This window comes from Saccopteryx bilineata, chromosome 6 (genome assembly GCF_036850765.1).
Source record: "Saccopteryx bilineata isolate mSacBil1 chromosome 6, mSacBil1_pri_phased_curated, whole genome shotgun sequence".
Lineage (NCBI taxonomy): Eukaryota > Metazoa > Chordata > Mammalia > Chiroptera > Emballonuridae > Saccopteryx > Saccopteryx bilineata.
Genome location: NC_089495.1, coordinates 50,536,273 through 50,563,327, shown reverse-complemented (window position 1 = coordinate 50,563,327; position 27,055 = coordinate 50,536,273). Strand labels below are relative to the sequence as shown.

At 43.4% G+C, this 27,055-nt stretch overlaps 1 protein-coding gene across 1 annotated transcript in view; it reads right to left on the bottom strand.

The window, feature by feature from the left end:
- Positions 1-27,055, bottom strand: part of SLC15A1 (solute carrier family 15 member 1) — a 57,873-nt gene that overhangs the window by 19,595 nt on the left and 11,223 nt on the right. Inside the window, exons 2-14 of the mRNA XM_066236918.1 lie at positions 19,533-19,549; positions 19,051-19,132; positions 18,808-18,949; positions 17,048-17,167; positions 13,646-13,745; positions 13,333-13,423; positions 11,030-11,113; positions 8,419-8,501; positions 4,996-5,082; positions 4,150-4,239; positions 1,392-1,436; positions 1,197-1,229; positions 1,025-1,113 (exon numbers count right to left, since the gene is read on the bottom strand). Coding sequence (XP_066093015.1) covers positions 1,025-1,113; positions 1,197-1,229; positions 1,392-1,436; positions 4,150-4,239; positions 4,996-5,082; positions 8,419-8,501; positions 11,030-11,113; positions 13,333-13,423; positions 13,646-13,745; positions 17,048-17,167; positions 18,808-18,949; positions 19,051-19,132; positions 19,533-19,549 — 1,063 coding nt within the window. The remainder of the gene's footprint in view (positions 1-1,024; positions 1,114-1,196; positions 1,230-1,391; positions 1,437-4,149; positions 4,240-4,995; positions 5,083-8,418; positions 8,502-11,029; positions 11,114-13,332; positions 13,424-13,645; positions 13,746-17,047; positions 17,168-18,807; positions 18,950-19,050; positions 19,133-19,532; positions 19,550-27,055) is intronic.

Below are 27,055 nucleotides of genomic sequence, written 5' to 3'. Positions count from 1 at the left end.
CCATCTGTCTCTCTTCTCCTCCTGCAGCTATGGCTCAAATAGTTAGAGCAGGTTGAGCAAATTGGCTGGGGCACTGAGGATGGCTCCATGGCCTAACCTCAGCCTCTAAAATAGCTCATTTGCTGAGCAACAGAGCAGCAGCCCCAGATGGGCAAAGCATCGCCCAGTACAGGGTTTGCCAGGTGGATCCCCATCAGGGCACATGTCTGTCTGTCTCCCTGCTTCTCACTTAATTAAAAAAAATTTTTTTTTCTTGATTTTTCTGGGTTCTTTCTGCTGGTCTAATAATTAAATCTACATGAGATAGATGAACAAGAGAAAGTAACCAAATTTAATCATATCCATATAATATATGGGAACCCCACGTATATGAGAGGTTCAGGGACAGAAAAGGAAGATGGCATCCTGAACCAAGGAAGGAGGTGAGACGCTTTGGGGAGGGGAGGAGGGCAGCTCACAAGATGACAAAATCAGTTTTCAGTAATTTAGATGTTTACCCTGTTACTTAGATAAGTCATAACAAATTATTTCTGATTATGACTCATTATGGGCAAGCCCTCAAATTTAAGTTCTTTAAGGGAGAGGTAAAAGTTTTTTGTGAGCCCACAGGGTCTGGATTGCTTTCAGTTCAAGGTCCCCAATTTAGATTCTTCTAGGCAGTGCAGGGAGGGACGGAAGTTCTCCTGAACCGAAGGGTCTAGATTGCCTTTGGCTCAAAATACTCTACAGGCCATAGGGGCGCATCCTGGGGAAGCCTGTTCTGACCAACTTTAAACATATATAAGACAGCCTTCACTAGAGGCCTTTTCAGGCTGCTATTAACAGTACTTTTATTTTAAGGGCAAGTTTTCAGAAACATCATCATACGGACATCTAATGCAAATAAATGTCTTTAAAAGCCCCATCATATAGGTGGTGTTATAAGAGGGGAGACGGACATTCTTTCCACGGAGTCCTGAAAGCTGAGGGAATACAGCCCAGGACTGAAGGAGCTTCACCCTCCCCCAACTTGCCAGTCACCTACGTGAAATTGAAGCCACATTTGGCAATCAGAGGATACACCACAGCATCTACGATGGGGACCAGGATGACAATCAAGATGGCGTTCACAGTCTGCAGATGAAGTGGAGATGAACTGTTACCACTGTCTCAGAGGGGTTTTGATCTCTGAAAGCAACTTAAATATTTTCTCTTACCTGCATCTGATCCGGCTGAATTTCAATAAGTCCCTAAAAAAAAACAACCAGGTTGAAAAGTCTAATTGTTAAGTTCCCACAGACGACCAACTTGGGGGTTTAGAATGTCATGAGAGGGAAGGAGAAAGGGGGCAAAGGGACTAGAACAAGGACTAGTGACCGGGGAGGTAAAGTATCGTGATGTTTCAAACTCACAATTTTCCCACTCATCGTTGTTGCTTGTAGTGTCCACCTTGAGCCCTTAAAAACGAATAAGTTTACTGCATCATTGGAGAGCGTGGGTTTTAAACATTTTATAAGTCAATGTTGAGTTTTTTCCAAACCAGAAATGAGGTCTGAAATGCTATGAGGTTTAAATTTTTTTCAACATCAAATTTGTCTCCCAGCTCCATTGTTATCCTGGGTACGAAGAAACAGCTTGCATTTCTGCTCTACAAGTTAACATGACATCTAGTGCCCCTGCCCCTCACAAACTACTACTCTGAGACACAGCTTTCCTTAGGAAAGACAAAATGCATTTCTGTGGCTTGCAGGCAAGTAAGACATTACCTGCAAGGTGAACGCAGCTCTATACCCCAAGGATATTCTATATTCATTGGCAACATATATTCAAGAATTCTGTTACTGCTAGAACCACTTTTGACAACCTAGGCTGTCCTAAAATGTGATTCCATGAAAGGAGTGATGAATTTAAACCTGAACAGCCTGACTACATTCAGTCTGTTTTATAAGAAAAGATAACTCAGGACTGTACAAGTCCATCTGACTATTTCCATGGAGAACTAAAGGTGTAAATGCTTCAGCATCATCTATCAACTTCACCAGGAGGGTATCACAGAGAGTCAGGAAATGAGCCACGGTTCGTATTCTTACTATACGCCCATCCCTGATTATTTTATAGGTTCTCTAGTTTGCTCTCCACAGTCTTGTCATGGGATTATCCTTCCAGAAGGGCTAAGGGATTACTCCAAGTCACACAGCTGAAAGGAGATGAGTACATTTCTGGTGCAAGCCCAAATCAATCCAATAACAGGTTAGTATTCAACATGCAAAACTGCCTCCCTGGTCTTTAAAATGTTGTTTTAAATTCCATACTTATAAATAAGGCGATTAAAGTGTGCACTCAAATTTTTTTCCATGAGATGGTTTACGCTTATAATAATCCTTCCTGAACAATAAAATTACACACATTTGTAAGGTTTTTTTTTTAATTTTAATTTTTATTTATTTATTTTTTAGAGAGGAGAGAGAGAGAGAGGGAGAGAGACAGAAAGGAGAGAGAGACAGAGAGAGAGAAGGGGGTAGGAGCTGGAAGCATCAACTCCCATATGTGCCTTGACCAGGCAAGCCCAGGGTTTCGAACCAGCGACCTCAGCATTTCCAGGTCGATGCTTTATCCACTGCGCCACCACAGGTCAGGCCTGTAAGTTCTTTTAAAAACTCGTTTCTAAAAGAAATGGTGTCCTATTACTTTGACCTCACACATTGAGTTATCTAACCTATGTTGAAGAATCTCTAAGCACGGACCTTACAGCTGTGAGAGAAAGAGCAGGGCAACAGGCAATGATGGGGCTCTAGTTTCCTGCCCTTAGAAGAATGACTTTGGGGGAGTCATTTTGCATCCCTGGATGGTACTTCTAAACCAAGCATTCTTATTTATTTGTTTGTTTACTTATTTGTTTATTTATTTATTTTTGTGCGTGCGTGCAAAAGAGAAAGAGCTAGAGAGAGAGACAGATACAGACAGACAGGAACGGAGAGATAAGAAGTATCAACTATCAACTCATAGTTGCAGCACTTTAGTTGTTCGTTGATTGCTTTTTTTATGTGCCTTGATCTGGGGTGGGTGGGGGGGTGGGAATCCAGCCAAGCCAGTGATCCCTTACTCAAGCCAGCAACCTTGGGGTCATGTTTATGATCCCATGCTCAAGCCAGTGACCCCACGCTCAAGCTAATGAGCCTGCGCTATAGCCGGATGAGCCCACGCTCAAGCCAGCAACCTTGGGGTTTCAAACTTGGGTCCTAAGCATCCTAGGTCAATGCTCTATCCACTCTGCCACCACCTGGTCAGGTCCAAGCATTCCATTTTAGATGGGACGATATCAAGTCCCTAAATGTTCTGTGGATCTCATAAAAGGTAACATATCCACTTACCATGATGCAGCAATAGAAAAATTCTATTCTCAGTTGTTTTGTTTAGTTTTCTTTTTTCTTGTTTTTCTTTTTCCAATTTTTCTTTATGCTCAGTGTTAGGCCTAAGCTGAAAGTTGTTCCCAGCAGCTGCCAGTTTCAGTTAAGATTACAAACATAACTGACACTAATAAAATGACAATAGCCTAGTCCCAAGCCAGTTTCAGTCACATTGTAAGAATAACTAACTACACACGACTCATGATAGCTTCTATAAGTTCTAACCTCATTCTAGAAGGAACCTTCCATCCCTGAGGGCACAAAGGAACTGCTGTGAGAGCGTCCACCAAACTCGCGGAGAAGACAAACCAGACCCCAGCAACCCGTCAGCCATTCCCCTACATAACCTCTCCCCTACCTTTGCTTGGGGAAGTTGTCATCCTTAAGATACAACCTCCCACAGCTCAAATAAATATTCTTTTTGATCAGTTTTGATCCCACGCGACTTCTTTTCGGCTGTACCTAACACTCAGTTTTGATTTGAAAGAGTCTTGGACACTTCGAGCAAATCTTTCCCAAGGCTTTTTTACTTGATCACATGTCATTTCCTCACTGTTTTGCAACAGAGATATGGATAGGACCATCGAGAGCTGATTTTTTTAAAAAAGTGACTCACTGTGATTAACTGGTCAAATACATGGCTAAAAGAGAAACTGGAAGACAACACTTTTATGAGCTACATCCTAGCTATGGCTTGGTACACGGAGGCATCCAAAGAACGCTTGCTATATACAAACAGATGCAAAACACCGCTTCGCATTACCTGCTGATCAAACAAGGCCCAGAACATCGGGAGCGGGATGTACAGGAACATCACTCTCGTAACCATCTTAATTTGGGAGATAAGCCGCTCCTGTGGTTGGAGTGGAGGAAGGACCAATCAGACATGACTTGTGTCACAGTTATCGGCAATGTTAGTTTCAGTGTAGACTTATTTGCATCTGGAGACAAGCTGGATGGTGATTAACAGTTTCAAAGCACCCCAGGCTTCTTTAGAAAACAAAAACAACTTAAGCTATTTAAAATATATGAGTGAAGATGTCTGTTTAGGAGGTAAATTACTCAGATTGATATTTAAAATGCCACTAAATGTAAATTCAGCTGCCACCACTTAACTTTTCTATATTCAGAATAAGTTATGTGAAGGAGGAGGAGGGCAGAGAGGGATAGATGGGGATAGAGAAGACTTGACTTGGGGTGGTGAACACAATGCAATATATCATCGATGATGTATTATAGAATTGCACACCTGAGACATGTAGAGTTTTATTAACCAATGTCACCCCAATAAATTCAATAAAAAATTAAAAACAGACAAAAAAAACCAAATTAAAGTTATGTTATCATAATTATACATAACTGGAAGGTTTTACCAAATGAAAATCCATGACAAGGTAACACTGCTTCCAGATAAATTATATCAATTGTTTATCAATTTTTTCTCACTATAAAAAATCACACTCCTAGAGTCTTACTTAACATGATAATGAGTCCCAAAAATACAGCTAGTAATCTCATCCATGAAGCCTTAACAACATGAATGCAACTGCGAGCTCACTTTCTAGAGGTAGGTCACTGGGACCACACTGGAGCGATAATGATCACTTACATCGTACTTCTCTTTGGCCCAGTCCAGCCAGTGTTCCCGTTTGGGAAATTCCTTACTCCGGTGCCTGAACCTATTTTTGATGGCAAACTGAAGGAAGAAAAAGCACATTTCAGAACAGGACCGATTACTTTATCAGGGAAACACATTTCAATTAAACTCCTTTTAATGGAAAACTTATGAGAAAGGCAAAATAAAATATTGCATATCCTGCCCTGGCCGGTTGGCTCAGCGGTAGAGCGTCGGCCTAGCGTGCGGAGGACCCGGGTTCGATTCCCGGCCAGGGCACACAGGAGAAGCGCCCATTTGCTTCTCCACCCCTCCGCCGCGCCTTCCTCTCTGTCTCTCTCTTCCCCTCCCGCAGCCAGGGCTCCATTGGAGCAGAGATGGCCCGGGCGCTGGGGATGGCTCTGTGGCCTCTGCCTCAGGCGCTAGAGTGGCTCTGGTCGCAACATGGCGACGCCCAGGATGGGCAGAGCATCGCCCCCTGGTGGGCAGAGCGTCGCCCCTGGTGGGCGTGCCGGGTGGATCCCGGTCGGGCGCATGCGGGAGTCTGTCTGACTGTCTCTCCCTGTTTCTAGCTTCAGAAAAATGCAAAAAAAAAAAAAAAAAAATATTGCATATCCTATATATAGGACAATGCTCAAAGGCATGGCATGCATTTATTTCTAATCTCTTACTAACCATGAGTGTGTGAGTTGGGTAAACAAAGTCACACTGTTACTAGTCTGCTGTCCAGAGAGTAGCAGTCCATAGAAATATAACGTGTGAGGCCCTTGCCAGTTAGCTCAGTTGGTTAGCACATCATCCCAAAATGCCAAGGTTGCAGATTCGATCCCCAGTTAGGGCACATATAAGAATTGACCAATGAATGCATAAATAAGTGGAATAACAAATCAATGTTTCACTGTCTCTCAAATCAATCAATAAATAAAATAAATAAAATACAATGTATGACATTTATGTTTTCTAGTAGCCAAATTAAAAAGCCAAGGGAAAGCAGGTAAAATTAATTTAAAGTACATTTTCTTTAACTCAACAAATCCAAACCCAAAACATGACCTTAATATATAATCAATATTTCAAAAATCCATAAAATGTTTTACATTCATTTTTATATCAAGTCTTTGAAATCCAGGGTATACTTTACCCTTATAGCACATTTTAATTTGAAGGCTAAATTTTTATCAGTACTATTTGATTTGTATCTATATCCCATAAAATTTATGCTTGAAAACACTAGATTTACATACTGAAGTTGTTCCAAACATATGTTCAAGTTTCCCAAAAACTGAATTAAGCACTGAATTTGAGATTTTAAAAAACCTACCACATAGAAATAAATGTAAAAGAGATTATATATAATTTAAATTCATTTAAGTGAAATCCAATTTAAAATTCTGTTCTCCAGTTAAACCTGCCACATTCCAAATGTTCAATAGCCACGTTAGATAGTGAAGGTTTATAATTGGATTATTGCCATACAAAGGACAGTGAGAATCTACTATACATAAAAAATAAAGGTTATAGTTAAACACATTTTAAAATATGGTAACACAGATTAGAAAAATATATGGACTCACCTATCATAAAATTAGGGGCTTCTAAGATTTCTTGTTAGTAAGAGGCTTTTAGGAAAAGCCAAGTGTATTTGTAACTTAAGTAGCAGAAAGAGGGCTCCAGTGCTGCTGGCTAGGGACATACACTTGACTGAAAGGCAGTAACTCAAAGCTATGGGCTGGTTTGGGCTCTGGGTGGTACAATTCTCAGGACTCTAAATAGCTTGAAGTTGTTCTTTTGGAGTTTGAACTAAGTTGTTAATTACTTGGGAAGGAAGGACTTTGAGAGATCATTGGTATGATCTCCTTCTCGTTTGGAAAACATTTTGTGATGGGAATTGATCTAGTTAATGTTAAAGTACAGAATGAAAAAGGAATAGTGGAAAGGGAAGATTGCGTTTCTGGCCCTGAGAGGACACGTTGGTTTCTCGAAGTAAAGTGCACACATATAATTTAGTGCAAGGAAGCCAGGCAAAGGGAAAGCAAGTGACCTAACATTATCTTCAGGCTACTTTTACATCCAAAATATTGTTCACACATGTTATTGTTTTTAATAAATAAGTGACACATTTTCTTCTGATTATACAATGTATATATTCACTAAAAATGAGGAGTAAATACAGGAATAAAGTTATTTGACTTCATTATTTAAAGATTTCTACATTTAACATTTATTTCCTGACTTTATACGTGCCTGTATATACCTATACGATATAGATGTATATAGTAGAAAACATATTCTACATGTTCCTAATACCAAATAGTCTCTGAAGAAAAGACTTCTGGCTGCATAATTGGACCCATAGATGTGCTGTAAGTTAGGCATTGTTCTCCCATTTTCAGCAACTTGGAGGACTTAAAGTTTTGCTGCTATAAATTTTTATTTATTTATTCATTTTAGAGAGGAGAGAGAGAGAGAAGGGGGAAGGAGCAGGAAACATCAACTCCCATATGTGCCTTGACCAGGGAAGCCCAGGATTTCGAACCGGCGACCTCAGCGTTCCAGGTTGACGCTTTATCCACTGTGTCACTGCAGGTCAGAATAAACGTTTTTGGTTTTTTTTTATTGATTTGAGAGAGAGAAGGAGGGAGAGAAACAATGATTTGTTGTCCTACTTATTCATACACTCATTGGTTGATTCTTTCCTGTGCCCTGATCAGGGATTGAACCCAGAACCTTGACATATGGGGGCAACCAACTGAGCTACCCAGTCAGCTCTGCATTGTTTTTGCCATTGTAAGTATTACACTGATAATCTCTGAAGTGAGTTCTTACTCATTTTTGAGCTATTTTTTTAGACTCGGTCGCTGAAACCGGGGTTAACAGACCTCCGAACTTCGGACTCCTCTGCGCAGCACCAGCCGCGTCTCGCCTCACGTCTGTTTCCCTGCTCCCTGACCAACACCAGGCGTTGTTTACCGTTTTGACGGGTGGAGAGTCACTTTGATTTGATTTTCTTTAACCATCGATCTTATTTTATAAGTCCAAGAATCATTTCTCCCTTTTTGAGTTTGGTTTGTGTCCTTTGGCATGTGGTAAGTTTTATAAGAAACATCAATTCATCAAAATATAGGGGTGGGCAAAAGTAGGTTTACAGTTGTGCATATGCAAAATAGTTTATTCTTCTATTATTATTTATTCATTATTGTATTATTTATTTGTATTATTTGCTTTTTCTTAATATTGTTATTCTTTCATATCCTTATACGTGATTTACCATTTAGGTAATGATGGCTGGTAATTTAATCCACTTTTGCCCACCCCCATAGTAAAGAACACTAATAAAATAGAAGTCAAACTTTATTGAATGTCCATTTGAAGGAGCTCGAGGGTTCTGGGGTGACTAAATGCCACTGAGATACTTACCCCAATGCACTTGGCTACTTTAGCCATGATGTTACCCTGGGGCTCGAACTTCTTGTACATGCTACTGCCAACAATAAATACAACTGGGTGGGGCAAAAGGAGATGTGTTAGCAGGGCGTTGTGGGAGCTACCTGTGACCTAGAAGATGTGCTCTTATTTCAGCTATGACCTTGTTTTGCATATACTGGAATTACTCACAGAATGGGTTTACCTACTTCCCAGTTTGAGCCTAACAATAGCAGGAGCTTCTGAGTAATGTTCTATTTGTGTTGTTCTCATATACAAACAACGATGTCAACTACGACGGCCCAGGACTCGGGGCAGCTCAAGGACGTGTAGTACAGATATTTAGGCACAATCCCTATATTGGGATTTTTTTAAGTTTATTTATTTATTTATTTATTTTGAGAGAGGCAGGAGGAGAGAGAGAGAGAGAGAGAGAGAGAGAGGAACATCGACCTATTCCTGTATGTGCCCTTACCAGGGATCGAACCGGCAACCTCTGTGCTTCCAGACAAAGTGCCAACTAACCAAGCTATCCAGCCAAGGTTTTTTTTCTTAACCTATATTAGGATTTTTTATTATCTAATATCAGAATTCAAAAATTTAAAACACACCCTGGCTGGATAGTTCAGTGGATAAAGCCAATGTGCTGAGGTCATGGGTTTGACCTCTGGTCAGGGCACATATAAGAAGCAGCTGGTGAGTGTACAGCTAATTGGAACAACTAAGTGGAACGAGTTGATGCTTCTTTCTTTCTCTCTTTCTTCCTCTCTCCCTCCATTCCTTCACTCTCAAATCAATTGAAAAATTTAAAAAAATTTAAAACACCAGTGAATTGCCTGAATCAGACTTTATTCCCCAATTAAGAAAGGGCCTGAGATTTTGATAGGCCCCAATTCTCCAGCATATCTCAAGTGTGTGTCTGTGTATTATAGATGTTCTTTATAGTTGACGAGAGGAAAGTTGACCTGTATTCTCACCACAATGCCAGTTTTCCTCAATCCACACATGGATAGTAAAGGTGCTCAACAGATTGAGTTTACTTTTTTTTTTTTTTTTGCTAACTAATATTTTAATCTTTAAGCTTCTGATTAACTGAAGCCTATTTCACGTATAAAATTGCTACAGACAGAAGCTTCTGGACATGGTGTTGATACATAGGTCTTGGTCTGTTCTCAACTCCTCCATAAGAAAAAGCATAATCTTTGGTGTAATAATGACTCATACAGACTAAATGAAAACTTACCAAAAGCCAACTTAATACAGTGTCCAGCCTAAAACAAGTTTTTGAGGTTCTCTCAATATTTGAGGTCTTCTCTATTTCCATTTCCTTACCCAGAATTAGAGAGGAGGAGGCATATATGAGCCTTTTGGGGGGATGTAGCAGTAGTTAAACAATTATGAAGAAAACAGACATATACAAGGGGTAGAATGCTGAGCTTTTGCATAACTGTATGAAAAAAAGCTAAATTGTCACCTGAGCAACAGAGGTTAAAAAGGTGCATACTTGATACTATTAAGAATTAAAAAAACATCAGAGAAAGTGAAAGCACCAATTGCTACCTCTTTGAGTGGAAGAAGTAGCTATGAAGGCTTGAGATGGCAACTGGGTTGTTTCCTTCTTGAAATACTGTTACAAGTTGAATTATGCCCCCCATCCCCTATCCCAAAGATGTTGAAGTCCTGATCCCCAGGACCTCAGCCTGTGACTTATTTTGAAGTACAATCTTTGTAGACAATCCCGGTAAGGAGGTCATTATGGTGGCCCTACTCCAATAAGACTAGTATCTCTACATAAAGGGGCTGTTTGGACCCAGATAGGCACACAGAGGGAAGGTCATGGGCAGACTGATATGATGCTGCCACAAGCCAGGTACTACAAGAGGGAGAGAGGCTTGGAAGAGATTCTTCCCAGAGCCCTAATTAAAAGAATGACCCTTCTGAAATATTGATCTTAGACTTCCAGCCTCCTGAACTGTGAGACAATAAATAAATTTCTGTGGGTGAAGCCAGTCTGTGGTATTTGTTACGGTAGTCCTAGGAAACAAAGACCCCTAACATCTCTCAAGCTAGACTATGCCATGTAGGGATAGCTTCAGACTTCTTAAGAAGCCACTGTCAAGAACTCATGGGTAAATGAATTCATCTAATATACACATATAGTCATCCTAGAAAGATATTCTAGTAGAAAAATTCTGAGATGATACATTGTGGAAATGTAGATGGTATTGGACCATGTCTTCAAGTTGGAGATGAGCACATATTGATAAGAAGAAAAGCTTCCAGCTATGGGTTCAGCTAGTCTAGCAAGTTCTATCATCTTCATCTTAATCTGCCTCAATAATATCAAACCTTTAGGTGTCCAACTCAGTTGATCCCTTTTTCTGTAAACACTTTTTAAAAAATGTTATTTCCCCTAAAAAATGCCAACTCTACTTTCTTTGAATTCTCAGAGCATGTTTAATATGGGATGGCAACTCTTCATATTACATTATTATTACATTTTGTTTATTTTTGTTACATGAACTTTGAAAAAATGGTCACAACAATTAGTGTGAAGGCCAGATCTGATCATAGGATTGTATTAGTTCAACTGATTTCTACTTACTCAGAGCCACAGCCATGAGGGCAGCCGGAACCCCAAACGCCAGTGGGTAACAAGCTTGCTTACTATGAATTCCACATTCTTGAACTGGGGAGAGATTATGAGATTAAAATTCATTATGGTATTGGTAATGCTCATATAGTTCCCATTTTTTAAAAAAATCCCACACTGCTTATTACGTATTCCTTTCACTTAATGTTTTAGACTTATCCATTTGCCTTACTGATAAGGCAAGCAAAGCAACTTTGTAGTAGAAAGAGCAGGAGATTGAGAGAGGTCTCATCTCAGCACTTAAGTAGATGTCTGATACTAGCCAAGCCAAAATCATGTTCAGTAGGTTTTCTTAGTGGGGGAGATAAAAATGATCTGAGCCTGACCAGGCAGTGGCACAGTGGCTAAAGTGTTGGCCTGGGATGCGGAGGACCCAGGTTCAAAAACCAAGGTCGCTGGCTTGAGCGTGGGCTCATCCAGCTTGAGCATGGGCTCACCAGCTTGAGCGCGGGGTAGCTGGCTTGAGCGTGGGATCATAGACATGACCCCATGGTCGCTGGCCTGAGCACAAGGTCACTGGCTTGAAACTCAAGGTGGCTGGCTTGAACAAGGGGTCATTCCTTCTGCTGTAGCCCTTCGGTCAAGGCACATATGAGAAAGCAATCAATGAACAATAAAGGAGCTGCAACGAAGAAATGATGCTTCTCATCTCTCTCCCTTTTTGTCTGTCTGTCCCTATCTGTCCCTCTCTCTGTCTCTGTCATAAAAAAAAATCTGAATACTCAGAAAATAAAAAGAAGTAGCTTGGAAAATCAAGATTGTACAATATATTCTTGAATTCATGTCAATTTGAAAACAATGAGATGACTTGGGCAGAGTCATCTGTGAAGGGCCAGAGAGTAATATTTTAGGCTTTGAGGACCAGTCTTCATCCCAACTGTTCAACCCTCCTTTTGCAGGCTGAAAGACAATACACAAATGGACGGTCTTTCTACATTTCTGGATTTGGCCCATGGGTGATGGTTTGCTAATCCCTGACTGAGGAACTAGTTTAACTCTGAAATCCTAGGACTGGTGTAAAAAGAAATTAAGGCGTTAGTAGGGGCAACAGAAAATTCTGGAAATCCTTTCCATGGAATGTTGGAGCCTCCAGGAATCTTATCCTACAGGGGTTTTACCTTCCTCTCTACTAGCTATTCCACTGTTTTGTAGAGAAAGAAGGCAACTAGTAGAAACCAGACAGTCATGCAGTGTTTCCTACTCATAGGAGTGCAAATAGTTCCTGTTCATAGCAATGAACAACCAATTCCCTCCCTGTGAAGAATATAAATAAATCCTTGTTAGTCGAATCACTACCTGAACTGACTAGTAGCTTTCCAGTTCCCTCGTTAATTCATAAATTATATAAAATCTTTGTCACATGCTCATTTCATACTTGTGTGAGTGTCATGATTTTACCTTTAAAAGTTTATCTTTTGACACATTCTCTAATTCAAATGTGCATAGTATATATTCTAGTAGGTGGGGAGGTGGGAGAGGTGAGAGAGCATAATGTAAGAATAAAAGCTACTAAAAAAAATAAATAAAAGCTACTAAATTTTTACATAAAACAAGTTGAAATGTGGTTTAAGTATCATCTCCAAACTACCTGTACTAGTCTATGCTGAAATACAGAAATCCCCACAAAACATTTATTCCATACTTTAATCTGATTCAGTGTGCACATCATAATCTTGTTTTGGCCTTAGTTGTCCCCAAATATTCCCTTCCACATGGGAAGTTCACAAACTCTCAATGGATCATTAGCAAGCACAAAATTCTGAGTGTTGTTGGCAGCTGCCATCTCATCCTCTTTCTTAGGCAGTTCCTTTTACAATATCTGAGATTATAGGAAAGCACAGAATGACACCACACCCACCAAATTCTTCCTAATTCACTGAACGTCACTGGCAAGCAAAACTCAAAGGCAAACGTGTGCCTTTCACAGCCTCTCCTGTAGTAAGGACTCTTACCATGAGTAAGGACTTTGTAGCAGTGATCATTTAGAAAAATTGACTGCTATGCTAAGGATGCTATAGATTCTTCAGTGGTCATTAGGAGAAGGGAGACAAATAACATTGAAAGGGAGATAAAACTTGAAAAAAAAGAAGCTCCTATTCTGGATTTCAGTGTTCTCCAGAACGTCTGGTAGCTGAGGTACAGGGAGAATGGAGGCACAAAACAAAGCCAGGACTTAAACTTTTCACCTGACTCCCCCCTCACCACACACACAATTAAAAAAACAAAAACAGAAGTCCTGTTCAGATATTTTTTACCTCTGAGAATGGGAGTGATAATCGTAGAAAGCAAACTTCCAGCATTAATGGCCAAATAAAAGATGGAAAAAAATCGGTTTCTTTGTTTTTCCTATAATAGAAAGGATAAAGTTAAAGTATAATGACTTTGGCTGTATATCAACTTATCAAATACAGCTGATGGTCTGACTTCACTTCTTAGACTTGATCAGCATCTGACTTTCAAGTCTACTTGAGAAGATTCCAGCAGAGAACGGATTCCACGTCGGCGGGATCTGATTCCTGGAGGTTTACAGTTCATTTATGTGGTTTCTCTGAAGGCACATGCTCTTACCTGGCCCTCTTCAAACTGATCTCCGCCAAACGCAGACACACAGGGCTTGATTCCTCCAGTACCGAGAGCTATCAGGGCCAGGCCGATCATGGACAGCACCCTGGAGAAAGAAGGGGCTGTCATTGCTGAAATGTGAGATTTTTAAAAGCAGGAGCCTCCAGTGTCCTCATCCCTCAGAGGCCCAGGTGCAGTGGTAAACACGGAGAAGGGACACAAGCTATATGAGAAGGTAATGCACGGGACTGTAGTCTTGAGAGGTGAAAGGAACTTGACCTTACAGGCCTTCAAGTTTATACCACTATCTAATAATTTACTAGCTAGAAAATTTTTATTTTTATTTTTATTTTTTTTACAGAGGCAGAGATAGACAGGGACAGACAGACAGGAACGGAGACAGATGAGAAGCATCAATCATCAGTTTCTCGTTGCGTGTTGCAACTTCTTAGTTGTTCATTGATTGCTTTCTCACATGTGCCTTGACCGTGGGCCTTCAGTAGACCGAGTAACCCCCTGCTGGAGCCAGGGACCTTGGGTCCAAGCTGGTGAGCTCCCTGCTCAAGCCAGATGAGCCCACGCTCAAGCTGGCGACCTCGGGGTCTTGAACCTGGGTCCTTCCGCATCCCAGTCCGATGCTCTATCCACTGCGCCACCACCCGGTCAGGCACTAGCTAGAAAATTTAAAACAATACCTTGAATACCAAACAAGAATTCGTGTATAGTGTTTTTTTTTTCTTTCCAGACATTGTTTTCAGTAAAAGAATAGGTAAGTGAGCCTGACCAGGTGGGTGGTGTTGCAGTGGATAGAGGGGCGGACTGGGATGAGGAGGACCCAGGTTTGAAACTCCAAGGTTGCTGGCTTCAGCACGGGCTCATCCGGCTTGAGTGCGGGGTTGCTGGCCTGAGTGTGGGATCATAGACATGAGCCCATGATTGCTGGCTTGAGCCCAAGTTTGCTGGCTTGAGCCCAAGGTCGCTGGTTTGAGCAAGAGGTCACTCACTCTGCTGCAGCCCCCAGTCAAGGCACATATGAGAGAGCAATCATTGAACAACTAAGGAGACTAAGGAGCTGCAACGAAGAATTGATGCTTCTCATCTCTTTCCTGTCTGTCTGTCCCTAGCTGTCCCTCTCTCTGTCTTTCTCTCTGTTTCTGTCACAAAAAAGAATAGGTAAGTGAAATGTTTTATTGTCTGTTATAATCTTAATAGACTCATAACAGTCATTAAAAGACATCAGAAAACATGATTTAATTGTAAAGCAGAATATCAGGTTGTTTAGTATGATTTTAACTTGTTTACAGAAGACTGGAAAGAAGTAGAGCAAAATACTTATTACTATAATCCTTTTCAATATTAAAAAAGATTATTTATAATAACTAGAAGGAATTAAGGGTTTTTATTTTTATTCACTTTTGCATTTTCTTTTCTTTTAGAGTGCACGAGAGAGAGAGAAGAGAAAAGAAGGGAAGGGAAGGGAAGGGAAGGGAAGGGAAGAGAAGAGAAGAGAAGAGAAGAGAAGAGAAGAGAAGAGAAGAGAAGAGAAGAGAAGAGAAGAGAAGAGAAGAGAAAAGAGAAGAGAAACAGGAAGGGAGAGAGATGAGAAGCATCAACTCCTAGTTGCGGCACCTTAGTTGTTCATTGATTGCTTCTCATATTTGCCTTGACCAGGAGATTCTAGCCGAGCCAGTGACCCCTTGTTCAAGCCAGTGGCCTCGGTTTTCAGGCCAGTGACCTTTGGGCTCAAGCCAGTGATGATGGGGTCATGTCTGTGATCCCATGCTCAAGCCGGTGACCCTGCACTTAAGCCAGTGAGCCTGTGCTCAAGCTGGTGAGCCCGTGCTCAAGTTGATGACCTCAGGGTTTCGAACCTGGGTCCTCGGCATCCCAGGTCAACAGTCTATCCACTGCACCATCACCTGGTCAGGCTCACTTTTGCATTTTCCAAGTTATATTTGTTTTACTTTCTGAATTGAAAAAAAAAAAAATCACTCAGGATTTACCAACCCTCATTTTGTTGTTTTGTTGAATTACAGTATGTACTATAATTTTAGGTTTTATGAGTGTTTTTTCTATATTTCCTTGGTTACTAAGGTTGCTTTAAAATGCTAAAAGATATTTTTTGAAACAGATAAAGTTAAGGAAGACACTGCACATAGAAAAATTCTTTTTAAAAATCATGCTCATCTTCCTGGATTAGCTGATTGAAGCACCTCTTTCATCATTTGCTACTTAATACAACTTCAGTGCTGTGTCATTCTAAGCATTTTAAAAGACAACAAAAAACATGGCCAGTTGAATATAATACACCATGCACTCTTGTGAGAATTGTAGGTATGCTCTAATACTAACTCCAGATATAAAACAAGTAGCTAAGCTTTCTTCAGCACTTATCACTTGTCAGGCAACATTCCCGTTGTTCTATCTGGACTAACATACATACAACACCCCTACACGAGGTAGGTGCTATCACAAATGAGGAGATCTAGGCATGGTGGTTAAGACACTTGCTTACAATCACACAACTAACTAGTAAGGGGCATAGCCAGAATTTGAACCCACCTAATCTGGCTCCAAAGTCTAGGTTCTTAATTGATACTGCAGATTAGAAAACCAAGGCGTGGAGAAGATAAGTTGCCCCAGGCTCACAGCTACTTTGTGGGAGGGCTGGGAATCAGCTACCGGAAGTCTGAACTGCCAGACTGCTAATCACCACTTCCCTCAATCAATGCAGTGCTCTGTGGGCATCAAGGGACCTCGTCTGGACAGCAATCTGACGAATTAACCTGAAACTCAGGAACTGCAGATAGGAATTTGAATGTCACTGTATTTCCCCAACCAATAAGATGGTTTACAAGGAACTGAAGTACAAGAACAGTAAACAAAATAAATCTTTGTCACTTCTCCACTAGACCAGACTATAATAAGGGGAAATTAATCTCACAGAGGAGCATGTGTTGATAGGACTTTCCATCAAGGACTCAGAACAGAGGGCTCGAACAAACATTGATGAAACGGAGTTACTGGAAACTCAGCACAAGTACAGGACAGGACAGAAAACCACAGGCAGAGTCTTGAGGAGCCCTGGAGCAGTCACGGATCAAGGTCGGTAGGAGTGATGTACCCCTAGGGAAGATCAAGACAACACAAGTACCCTGTGCTCTGACCACACATCATGTGAGATGCCCCTCAGACTGCAGGCCTCCAAGTTAGCCACTACTCCAGACAACAGTTAGGAGGGTGACATACTGAAGACCTAACTCTTAATCACTAAACGGCTTTCTCTATACTGCTGATGAGGGAGAAAAAGCCTTCTTACACTTATGGTGAAGTTCAAGAAAAAAGACGAAAACTCAGAGCACTAAATAAGCAACGGGGGGGGGGGGGCAGCGGTTAACATAGACTTACACGTGTGTGGAAAGGCTGTCAGGCGTTCCGTCGTGGTTGAAGTCTGAGAGGTCGTTAATTGAGCTCACTGCAGTGACTGCCTGTCCAATCGTATAGACAATCGAGAGTGACACAATTGTCCTGTGTTTAAAGGGGTTTAAGAAAATCCAAGTTAATGGTACAATCACTTCCTACTCCACCACAAAAAAGACCCCCTGCTTCAAATGTTCAAGAGCCTGGTCATGAATACACCTGTTTCTCTAACGCGAGTAAAACTGGTAACTCTTAGAAAGGCAGCCTGCTGGAGCAGTACTGTCCAGCCCACAGCACCAGCACGGAGCAGTTTTGGCTGGAGGAGCCAAGGCCGGGGCAAGGTCCATTCTATGTTTGAATTCTTGGAAAGACTCGGTATTTTACTTTACCTGATTACTGAAATCAGTCCTTCTATCTCCAGACAATGAGAGATACTTACCTTGTGCCTGGTAACATCTGGCCAGGAGTGGACCATTATCATGCCTTTAGCTCTACTAGAAGAGCCTATACATGCTCATTAAATCCTAGGAACTACCTATAACCCCCTATCGAGTGTGTTTCCTGAAGGATTCCTGAAGAACTGGGTGAATGTCAGGTGTCTTCTCTGCCCCTGGAGCAGTGTGACTCACTTGGCAGCTGGGACACAAATTAAGGAGCTTCTTTGTCCTCCCAGCCCTTAACTCAGTGCCTCACACATCATTAATGACAGACAGTATCCCTAGTACTATTTCAAGATGAGACAAAGATGTTATTACTGTTTGAAGGAGGAAAAAAAAACCAACCAATGCCATTTGCATTCACTGCTAAATGCCAGGTACTGTGCCAAGCTCTGGGGGTACAATGATGAGTAGAATCAGGGCCTAGCACAGGGGGTTGTCAACCTTTTTATACCTACCACCCACTTTTGTATCTCTGTTAGGAGTAAAATTTTCTAACCGCCCACCGGTTCCACAGTAATGGTGATTTATAAAGTAGGGAAGTAACTTTACTTTATAAAATTTATAAAGCAGAGTTATAGCAAGTTAAAGCATATAATAATAATTACTTACCAAGTACTTTATGTCAGATTTTCGCTGTTTGGCAGAATAAATCTTTATAAAACAACTTACTATAGTTAAATCTATCTTTTTATTTATACTTTGGTTGCTCTGCTACCACCCACCATGAAAGCTGGAATGCCCACTAGTGGGCGGTAGGGACCAGGTTGACTACCACTGGCACGTTCTCCTAAGAATTTTTTTTTTTTTCATTTTTCTGAAGCTGGAAACAGGGAGAGACAGTCAGACAGACTCCCGCATGCGCCCAACCGGGATCCACTCGGCACGCCCACCAGGGGGCGACGCTCTGCCCACCAGGGGGCGATGCTCTGCCCATCCTGGGCATCACCATGTTGCGACCAGAGCCACTCTAGCGCCTGAGGCAGAGGCCAAGGAGCCATCCCCAGCGCCCGGGCCATCTTTGCTCCAATGGAGCCTTGGCTGCGGGAGGGGAAGAGAGAGACAGAGAGGAAAGCGTGGCGGAGGGGTGGAGAAGCAAATGGGCGCTTCTCCTGTGTGCCCTGGCCGGGAATCGAACCCGGGTCCTCCGCACGCTAGGCCGACGCTCTACCGCTGAGCCAACCGGCCAGGGATGTTCTCCTAAGAATTTTATGGTCCTGATTCTTTGCTCCCAGAGTCCACCATCTCAAATCATAAAGCTAATGATTACTTTTTGGCTTGCCTGTAAACAGGAGGGTTGTCACTACTCACTTGAACTTTCCCAGCCAGGAGTCAGCAATGAGAGCGCCGAGAATTGGTGTCAGGTAGCAGAGGGCAACGAATGTGTGGTAGATGGCGGTGGCCAGGTTACCATCCCAGCCAAAGAACCTTGTGAAGTAGAGAATCAGGAGCGCTTCCCGCAGCGGGCAGGGGAGGAGGAGGAGACACACAGTTAGACCTGGCTGAGATCACTTCCACCCTTCATGCAAGGTGCGGAGTGTCGAAAATAGTTACCTTTCATGCCATAGTAGGAAAATCTTTCGCAGAACTCATTGATCACGATGAAGAAGATGCTCAGGGGATAACCAAAAAGACTCTGAGAGACAAACAAATAAAACAGTTTAGGGATAAAATATGTTCCTCAGGCCCCTACTCACAAATGAGGGCTAATGGCATGAAAAGTAGCTTGTGACTAAATAGTAACTTGTCAGTGATTATGCAGAGGTGGAATCAGGAATTTAAAAATTCTGTATTCCCTTACACTCTACAAAGAGACAGCAATGCAGAGAAGCCTCTAGTTGCACTGGTAAGTCTGAGAAGGGCTATGCAAAGCATTTTCTACAGAGAAGGAACATCACATAGAAATTTAGGATTGTCTTCTCACTCATGCTAGATGCATGACACCCATTTGTTATGTGAATGGGGCATAGCTGTGAACATTTAGGAGCATAACACTGTAAGATGAAGCTACATGGAAAAGAAAATAGGATACTCACCTTTGATTTGGATGTCCCTGAAAGAAAAACAAAATTGCCACTATTAAAGTCAAGTACTTAAAATACCTTTTTTTGGCTGAGTCTAAACTCAGACCCTCTGACTTTTCCCAGTAGTCATAGGTGTGGTCTGGACACTCAGCCCTCTCCAGGATCCCACCCGAGGCGAGGCCAGGCCTCCTGTCCAGAGTGGAGCCTGGCAGCTGCATTTCTTTTCCTTTTCTTTTCTTTTCTTTTTTATTTTTATTCAGTGAGAGGACAGGAGACAGAGAGACAGAGTCCCACATGTGCCCCAACCAGGATCCATCCAGCAAGCCTACTAAGGGGCGATGCTCGCCCATCTGGGGCACTGCCCTATTGCTTGGCAACTGAGCTCTTCTTAGCACCTGAGGTTGAGGCCATGGTTCCACCTCAGCACCTGGGGCCATCCTCAGCACCCGGGGCCAACTTGCTCCAACAGAGCCATGGCTGCAGGAGGGGAAGAGAGAGAGAGAAGCAAGAGGGGGTGGTGGAGAAGCAGATAGGCACTTCTCCTGTGTGCCCTGACTGAGAGTCAAACCTGGGAAATCCACATGCTGGGCTGATGGTGTAGCACTGAGCCAATGGGCCAGGGCCTGCATTTCCTTTTAATTAGCTCTAGGTCATTCTCATGTGGGGCCAGAACACAGAACCAGAGGCCCAGAGAATTGTGCCTTAACCATTTCCTCCTTAAAACACTTCAAAGGCTGCCGACTGCCCATAGGATAATATGTAAACTTTTAGCACTTCTTTACTACCACACAAAGTCAGCAGATGTGGTAAGGATTAAACCATGGAAATATAAAATGCTTAAGGTTACCTAAAACCACCATTCCTGTTACCTGAACCCACCTTCCTCCCAGCCCCTACCCCATTCACAGAGGGCTCCCATGATATCCAACCATTTGTTCACTGAACACCTTGTGCACCCGCCCAAAGTCCTCAAGGCATAAGATAGCACATCCTCTGCCAGGGACACTCCTCTTATGCTGCCCTTCCCTTCATAAAGCCTCCTCTGACCTCCTGTGTTATCACAATGCAATAACAGCTTATATTTGGGTCTCCACTTTAGTAGAAGAATCATGTGTTACCCGTCTCCACATCTTTCCCAACACCTATCAGGGCAGGGCCTATTGTCAGAAGTGCAAAAAGACAAAGGGTGAGAATCCAAACAAGTTGGTACAAACCAAGTGCCGCTATCTTCTAAACTTAACGCCCTTTATCCAAGCTGCTCAGTCCCTGCTCTTCTGTCTCCCCTAAACGTCGTCAGGGGTTGATCCATAGCCTTGTCTCAAGTCCTAATGCCTCCTGGTGCTACTTCCTATACCAACACATTGCTCAGCACTTATCAGTGTCTGTTACATGTTACATCTTAGAGTTCTCTGTTGTTAGGGGTCCCCTGTGCCAACAGAATTTCTCTCAGCAGAGGCGGTGCTTATGTTGAGCCTTAAGTCTGAACTAGGATTTCAACTGTCACAGGAGTAATTTGTTACAATTATATCTGTTCTTGGTATCCTGAGAGTGAATCTAATCAGCATACTGGAATGGTCCGATGTTTCTAGCATCATTCATAGGTTACTTGGATTTAACTACGGATCTGAGTAAAACAGTTTAGACTCAGACTTGCCATGGAGCTAGCTTAGTCAGTACCAGGCACATAGTAATCACCAAATCAATGCTGGTCCTATTGTTATTGTAAGCCCACCAGTGCTTTTGTCTTTCCTTTGGCTAAGGAATTTTTTTTTTTTTTTTTTACAAGGACAGAGAGAGAGTCAGAGAGAGGAACAGACAAGGACAGACAGGAATGGAGAGAGATGAGAAGCATCAATCATCAGTTTTTCGTTGTGACACCTTAGTTGCTCATTGATTGCTTTCTCATATGTGCCCTGACCATAGGGCTACTGCAGACCAAGTAACCCCTTGCTCGAGCCAGCAACCGTGGGTCTAAGCTGGTGAGCTTTGCTTAAAGCAGATGAGCCCACGCTCAAGCTGGCGACCTCGGGGTCTTGAATCTGGATCCTCTGCATCCCAGTCTGATGCTCTATCCACTGTGCCACCATCTGGTCAGGCTGGCTAAGGAATTTAATAAAGTAAATGTACATTATAAATTTCTACGATTACTGACTCGGGTGCAACAACAACAAAAAAATGAGAAATATAGTCTATTACTTTCTATTACTTAATGACACCTCTCTATTAAGGTGAATATTTCTTACTATCTAACAAAGCACATTCCATATTTGAACCACTTATGGATGGGAACCTTAACTTTAATGGTTTGTTACTTAGAAATGAAGAACTCCCTCAGCACCACAAGGGGTGTAAAGAGTGTGTTTCTAGGACTTGAACTTGGAAAGAGAAGGAATTAGGCATTTTGCTGAAGTCTAAGAGAGAGAAAAGTGTTCCTATCATTACCAAGAATGGAACTGAAGAAATATGTTAAGTGTAGCATGATATGGTAGAGATGATATTCCTGAAGTTGGATGGTGCAGTAGGCAGAACAGTGGTGTCCCAAAGATGTCCATGGTCTAATCCCTGGAATCTGTGGCCATGTCGCCTTAATGGCAAAGGGACTTTGGAGCTGTGATTCAGTTAAACCTTGAGATGGGGGTTCATCGTGGATTATTTGGGTGGCCCCCAGGCAATGCCAAAGGTCCTTAAAAGAGTCAAAGGAGGAGATACGAAGAAAAAAGCAGAGGCTGGGGTGATGACAATCACTGGAAGGCCACCATGAGACAAGGAATATGGTGGCCTCTAGGAGTTAAAGAGACAAGGAAATGGATTCTCTCCTGGAGCCTCCAGAAGGAAGACACCCCTGCTGACGCCTTGATCTTAGCTCAGTGACACCACCTCGGTTTCTGGCCTCCAGAACTGTGAGATAATACATTTTTGTCATTTTAATCCACTAAGTTTGTGCTCATTTGTTACAGCAACAATAGAAAACAACACATAGGTTTGCCTCAAGCTTTGTAAACATAGGTTTCTATCACTATTTCCATAAAACCAAGACTCAAACTTCCTAGCAGTTTTGTCAGCAGAATGCCCTTTTAATGAAAAATTTTTTCTCCTAAGCTACATTTTCAACCTGGCACCTATCTTTTCGATATGACTTGGCAGAATCTGTATGTTCTCTGTTACCGTCTGCAGGTTACAAACTCTTCTATCCATCTCTAATGTGGGGATGCTGCCTTCTGGGGTTGCTGCAAAGCAGGAGTAGTCTGAAAATAGTTTCATAAACCAGGATTCAAATGATATAAGTTCATCGTTGTTTTTTAGGCTATACACATGCCTCACAAAGTAGGTCACATGAGACCCCAGGCAATGTAGTGGCCTCTGCTAGAATACACTTAGCCTCACCCTTAGCCTAAGTGGTTTCTGAGTTAAGGTGAGAACTCATGGGGGACAGACATGGGCATTGGAAATGGGGAGGCTGAACTGCAGGTGGGAGACAGTCTTCCTAGCCACATGGCTTTGTTCAAAGCACTTAACCACTGGATGTCCTTTTTTTTTTTTTCATTTAGAGAGCCTAACACCTTCTTTGCAAGCTGATTAATCAGACGGAGTCTACATTAATAAAATGAGGTTTGTTATTAATGGCATCCCATGAAAAAAGCTCGGTAGTATAAATGGGTGTTTGGGATGAATTGACTTAAATGGAAACATGGACAAGAACTTTCCATGGAGAGACTTGGCAGGGCTGAGAAGGCTCTCAAAGAAAGATGCAGTCCCCTCCAGGGTTGCTCACATTGACCAAAAGCAGGAGGTCCTTATGATGTCACCCTGGGAACTTCGGGCACGGAGATTAGGACAGAGAAACGTCAGTCTTCTCAGATACAAGCCACAGTGGCAAGCACTGCTCTTCAATCAAGCTGCTTTTCCAATAAGCAGCACTACAGTGTGTAACATGTGGGTAGCTGTAGCGGTTTAAGGCTCACTTTCAGTTCCACAGGGCAGTGGCTCTCAAAGTGGGGTCTCTGGACCAGCAACAGCAGCACCGGGGAACTCACCAGAAACACAAACTCTCAGCGACCCCCAGACTGACCACATTAGAAACCGTGAGGGTGGGACCTGGCTCCCTGCTGGTGGTCAAGCCCACCAGGTGATGCTGGGAGGACTCACTGCTCTCGATCAACACTACGAAGCAGAAAGAAAATGCCTGACCTATGGTGGCGCAGTGGATAAAGTGTCGACCTGGAAATGCTGAGGTCGCCGGTTCGAAACCCTGGGCTTGCCTGGTCAAGGCACATATGGGAGTTGATGCTTCCAGCTCCTCCCCCCTTCTCTCTCTCTGTCTCTCTCTCTCTCCCTCTCTCTGTCTTCTCTAAAAATGAATAAATAAAATTAAAAAAAAAAGAAAAAAGAAAAGGGCCTGGCGAGAAGGTGTGCCTATCTCATGGCAACTCCCATCCCTGAGACCGGCTCCCCTGACGTGATTCTGGCCTCTGCCATCCCTTCCTGCTTTGTGAGGCTCCGTCCTTGTCTTATTTCCTGGTCCCCTGTCCTCCACACCAGGCTGAGCTTCCCTAGAGGGTGCACCTCAGGACTGCTCCCGAACCTTGCTGACCCTGCTGCCTGTAAGGTCAGACCTGCAGCTCTGCAGAGCAGTCAAACCCGCGGGGTCTGACTTCCAGCTCCCCCGCCATCCGCGGACTGCGGTACGATGTCTCCGCGCCAGGCTCCTTGTCCCTTCATAGCTCCCTGTGCTGTCAGGGCAGTTTGAACCTCACCTGCCCCCTCAGTTTCTCCCAAATACTCTCTCCCCCCTTAGGTCTCCTGAGCCTCTTTCCAACTGCCCCTGACAGAGCAAGTTGTTCTGGTTTTTGAAAAATGATCATCAGAGCTTCACATGTCATTTTTTTCTTTTTTTGAGGAAATCGTGTGTACCCCTTCAAAAAGAGCCTACCAGGTTAGGCACGAGGCGTGACTGTGGTTGGCCGGGGGGGGGGGGGGGGGGAGGCGATTGGGGATGGCAGAGGAAGGGGCTTGAGTGCCTTGTGTTGCACCCTGGGTTTGATTTTTCCCCCCAAAATTGATCAACTTTGATCAAGAAGTGAAAAGTGCTTTTCTTTCCTTAAATGAGTGACTCCATAACAGCAGTCAAATGGACTTTAGAACAAGTTCGGGGCCTATAACCCAGTCCCTTGTTCCGAGAGCGGGCTCCTGAGGCTGTTTCTTGCCTGACTTGATGAGTTTTTTCCCCCTTTACTTAAATGTTTTGCCACATTTCCCACTCTCAGGGTCCCTGCTAGTCTATATGCACCTTTTTTATGCATTAGAATATTGCGATCTTTCCGGCCAGATGCCTGAGGAGGTATGGCTTGATCAGTGGACAGTGGCTTGGCTCCATTAAGGAAAGGTCTGGGGGGGGGGGGATGCACTGCTTGGCGATGGAGCATGCGCTGCAGGCTGTCCCCCAGCACCCTCTGGAGGCAGCCTTCCAGCAGAGTACCCTGCCCGTCCATCCATCAATTGTGTTTTTTTTTTTGTATTTTTCTGAAGCTGGAAACGGGGAGAGACAGTCAGACAGACTCCCGCATGCGCCCGACCGGGATCCACCCGGCATGCCCACCAGGGGCAACGCTCTGCCCACCAGGGGGCGATGCTCTGCCCCTCCGGGGCGTCGCTTTCCCGCGACCAGAGCCACTCTAGTGCCTGGGGCAGAGGCCAAGGAGCCATCCCCAGCGCCTGGGCCATCTTTGCTCCAATGGAGCCTTGGCTGCGGGAGGGGAAGAGAGAGACAGAGAGGAAGGAGGGGGTGGGGGGTGGAGAAGCAAATGGGCGCTTCTCCTATGTGCCCTGGCCGGGAATCGAACCCGGGTCCCCCGCACGCCAGGCCGACGCTCTACCGCTGAGCCAACCAGCCAGGGCCCATCAATTGTTTTAATAGAAGTGGCCCCTTTCCACACCACCTTCTTCCCCACAAAGAGAGAATCTATTTCTTCCTTGATACATCAACCAGCAGCCACATAAACATAGAATACACTGCTGTATGGCCTTCAGGATCCACTGGCATCAAGCCCCTGGTTGTCTTGTCTGCACCATTGCTGAAAGCAAATGACTGATCAGTCCTTTGAGACTGTCAGCTACACCCAGTGATGGGATTCAGCCGGTTTGCACTGGTTCAGCAGAACCAATGTCTAATTTTTTTAGTTCAGTGAACCGGTTGTTAAAATGGCACTTGTAATCAGGGTCCTCTCTAAGGTGGGTGCCTGGGCAGCCGCCCAATGTGTTAATCCTTAAAGATAACATTCCTTACTCTTTTTTAACATTCGTCTGTGCAACCTTGTATTCTAAGCGCCCGTAGTAATGTTCATTCCGTCCATAGGTGAAAAAAATTTGATGGAACTAAGCTTGTAATATTTATTTATTAATTTCATAAAACTCACTATACTTTGATGAATTATTACATTTTAACTCCCTTGTGTTTGTTACTTCAGTAAACAAACATATAATGTAAAGAGGAAAAGTGCCAAACAACCAGTGGGTGAAAACTTGTAACGTTTTCTGTCAGGTATTATTTAATACTTTTTCATTAATATTTTAAAACTTTCTTATAACCTAATCTAGTTTTGTGTACCTCATTTATTGTTCTTATTTAAGTATTAAATGCATGAAAAAATAAACTACTTTTCAGTCTATCGGTTTTTTATACTTAAAACAGTCATTAGGGCGGAGAATTGGTTGTTAAATTATTTGAATCCCACCACTGGCTACATACACCCCAATAACAAGAAGCTACTTGAGAAATATGGGGAACTCAGAGCTAATGGGACAGTATGGGTTTTATTAAGGGACTTTGGCATGAGCCGCGGCAGGGAGTGACTCAGTGCTGGAGCACCTGCAGCCATGCTTGTCCTCACGCAGGCCATGCAGGCAAAGGCGTGAGCCCCGCTGATGAGAAACGGGGCTTTGTGTGAGCCCCCCGAGAAGACAGACACGGAACAGAAAAGCACGCGGCTACCTTCTGGCACAGGCTCCTCAGCACGGGTGTCACACAGCACGCACTGCCGTTGTCAGCCTGTTGTTTCCGTGTTGCTCGAACACTAGTCACCACAGGAGCCGGCACTTCAGGCTAGTCTTCCTTTGCCGTGTAAGAAACTGTCTCACTGTGTCTTAGCCATCCATCAGCCAGGTCAGCCAGGCCTCGTCCTGGCCTTGTGCTGTGCATGTCTGACAGCCACGCCTTTGCCTTTCTCTACAGACGTCATCCCTCAGGTTGGGGATCCACCAATCAGGACTGACGGAGGCAGCTCTTAGTCAGCACATAGGTTTGCTGGGGCTGCCATAACAATGCACCACAAATCTAGTGGCCGAAAACAATGGGTATTTGTTGACACACAGTTCGGGAGGCTGCCGATCCAAGGTCAGGGTGTGGGCAGGGCTGGTTCCTTCTGGGGGCTGTGAGGGAGGACCCAGTCCAGGACTCCTCCCTAACTTCTGGTGGTGGCTCACTGGTGATCTTGGACGTTCTCTGACTTGTAGGAGCATCGCCTGACCTCTACCCTCAC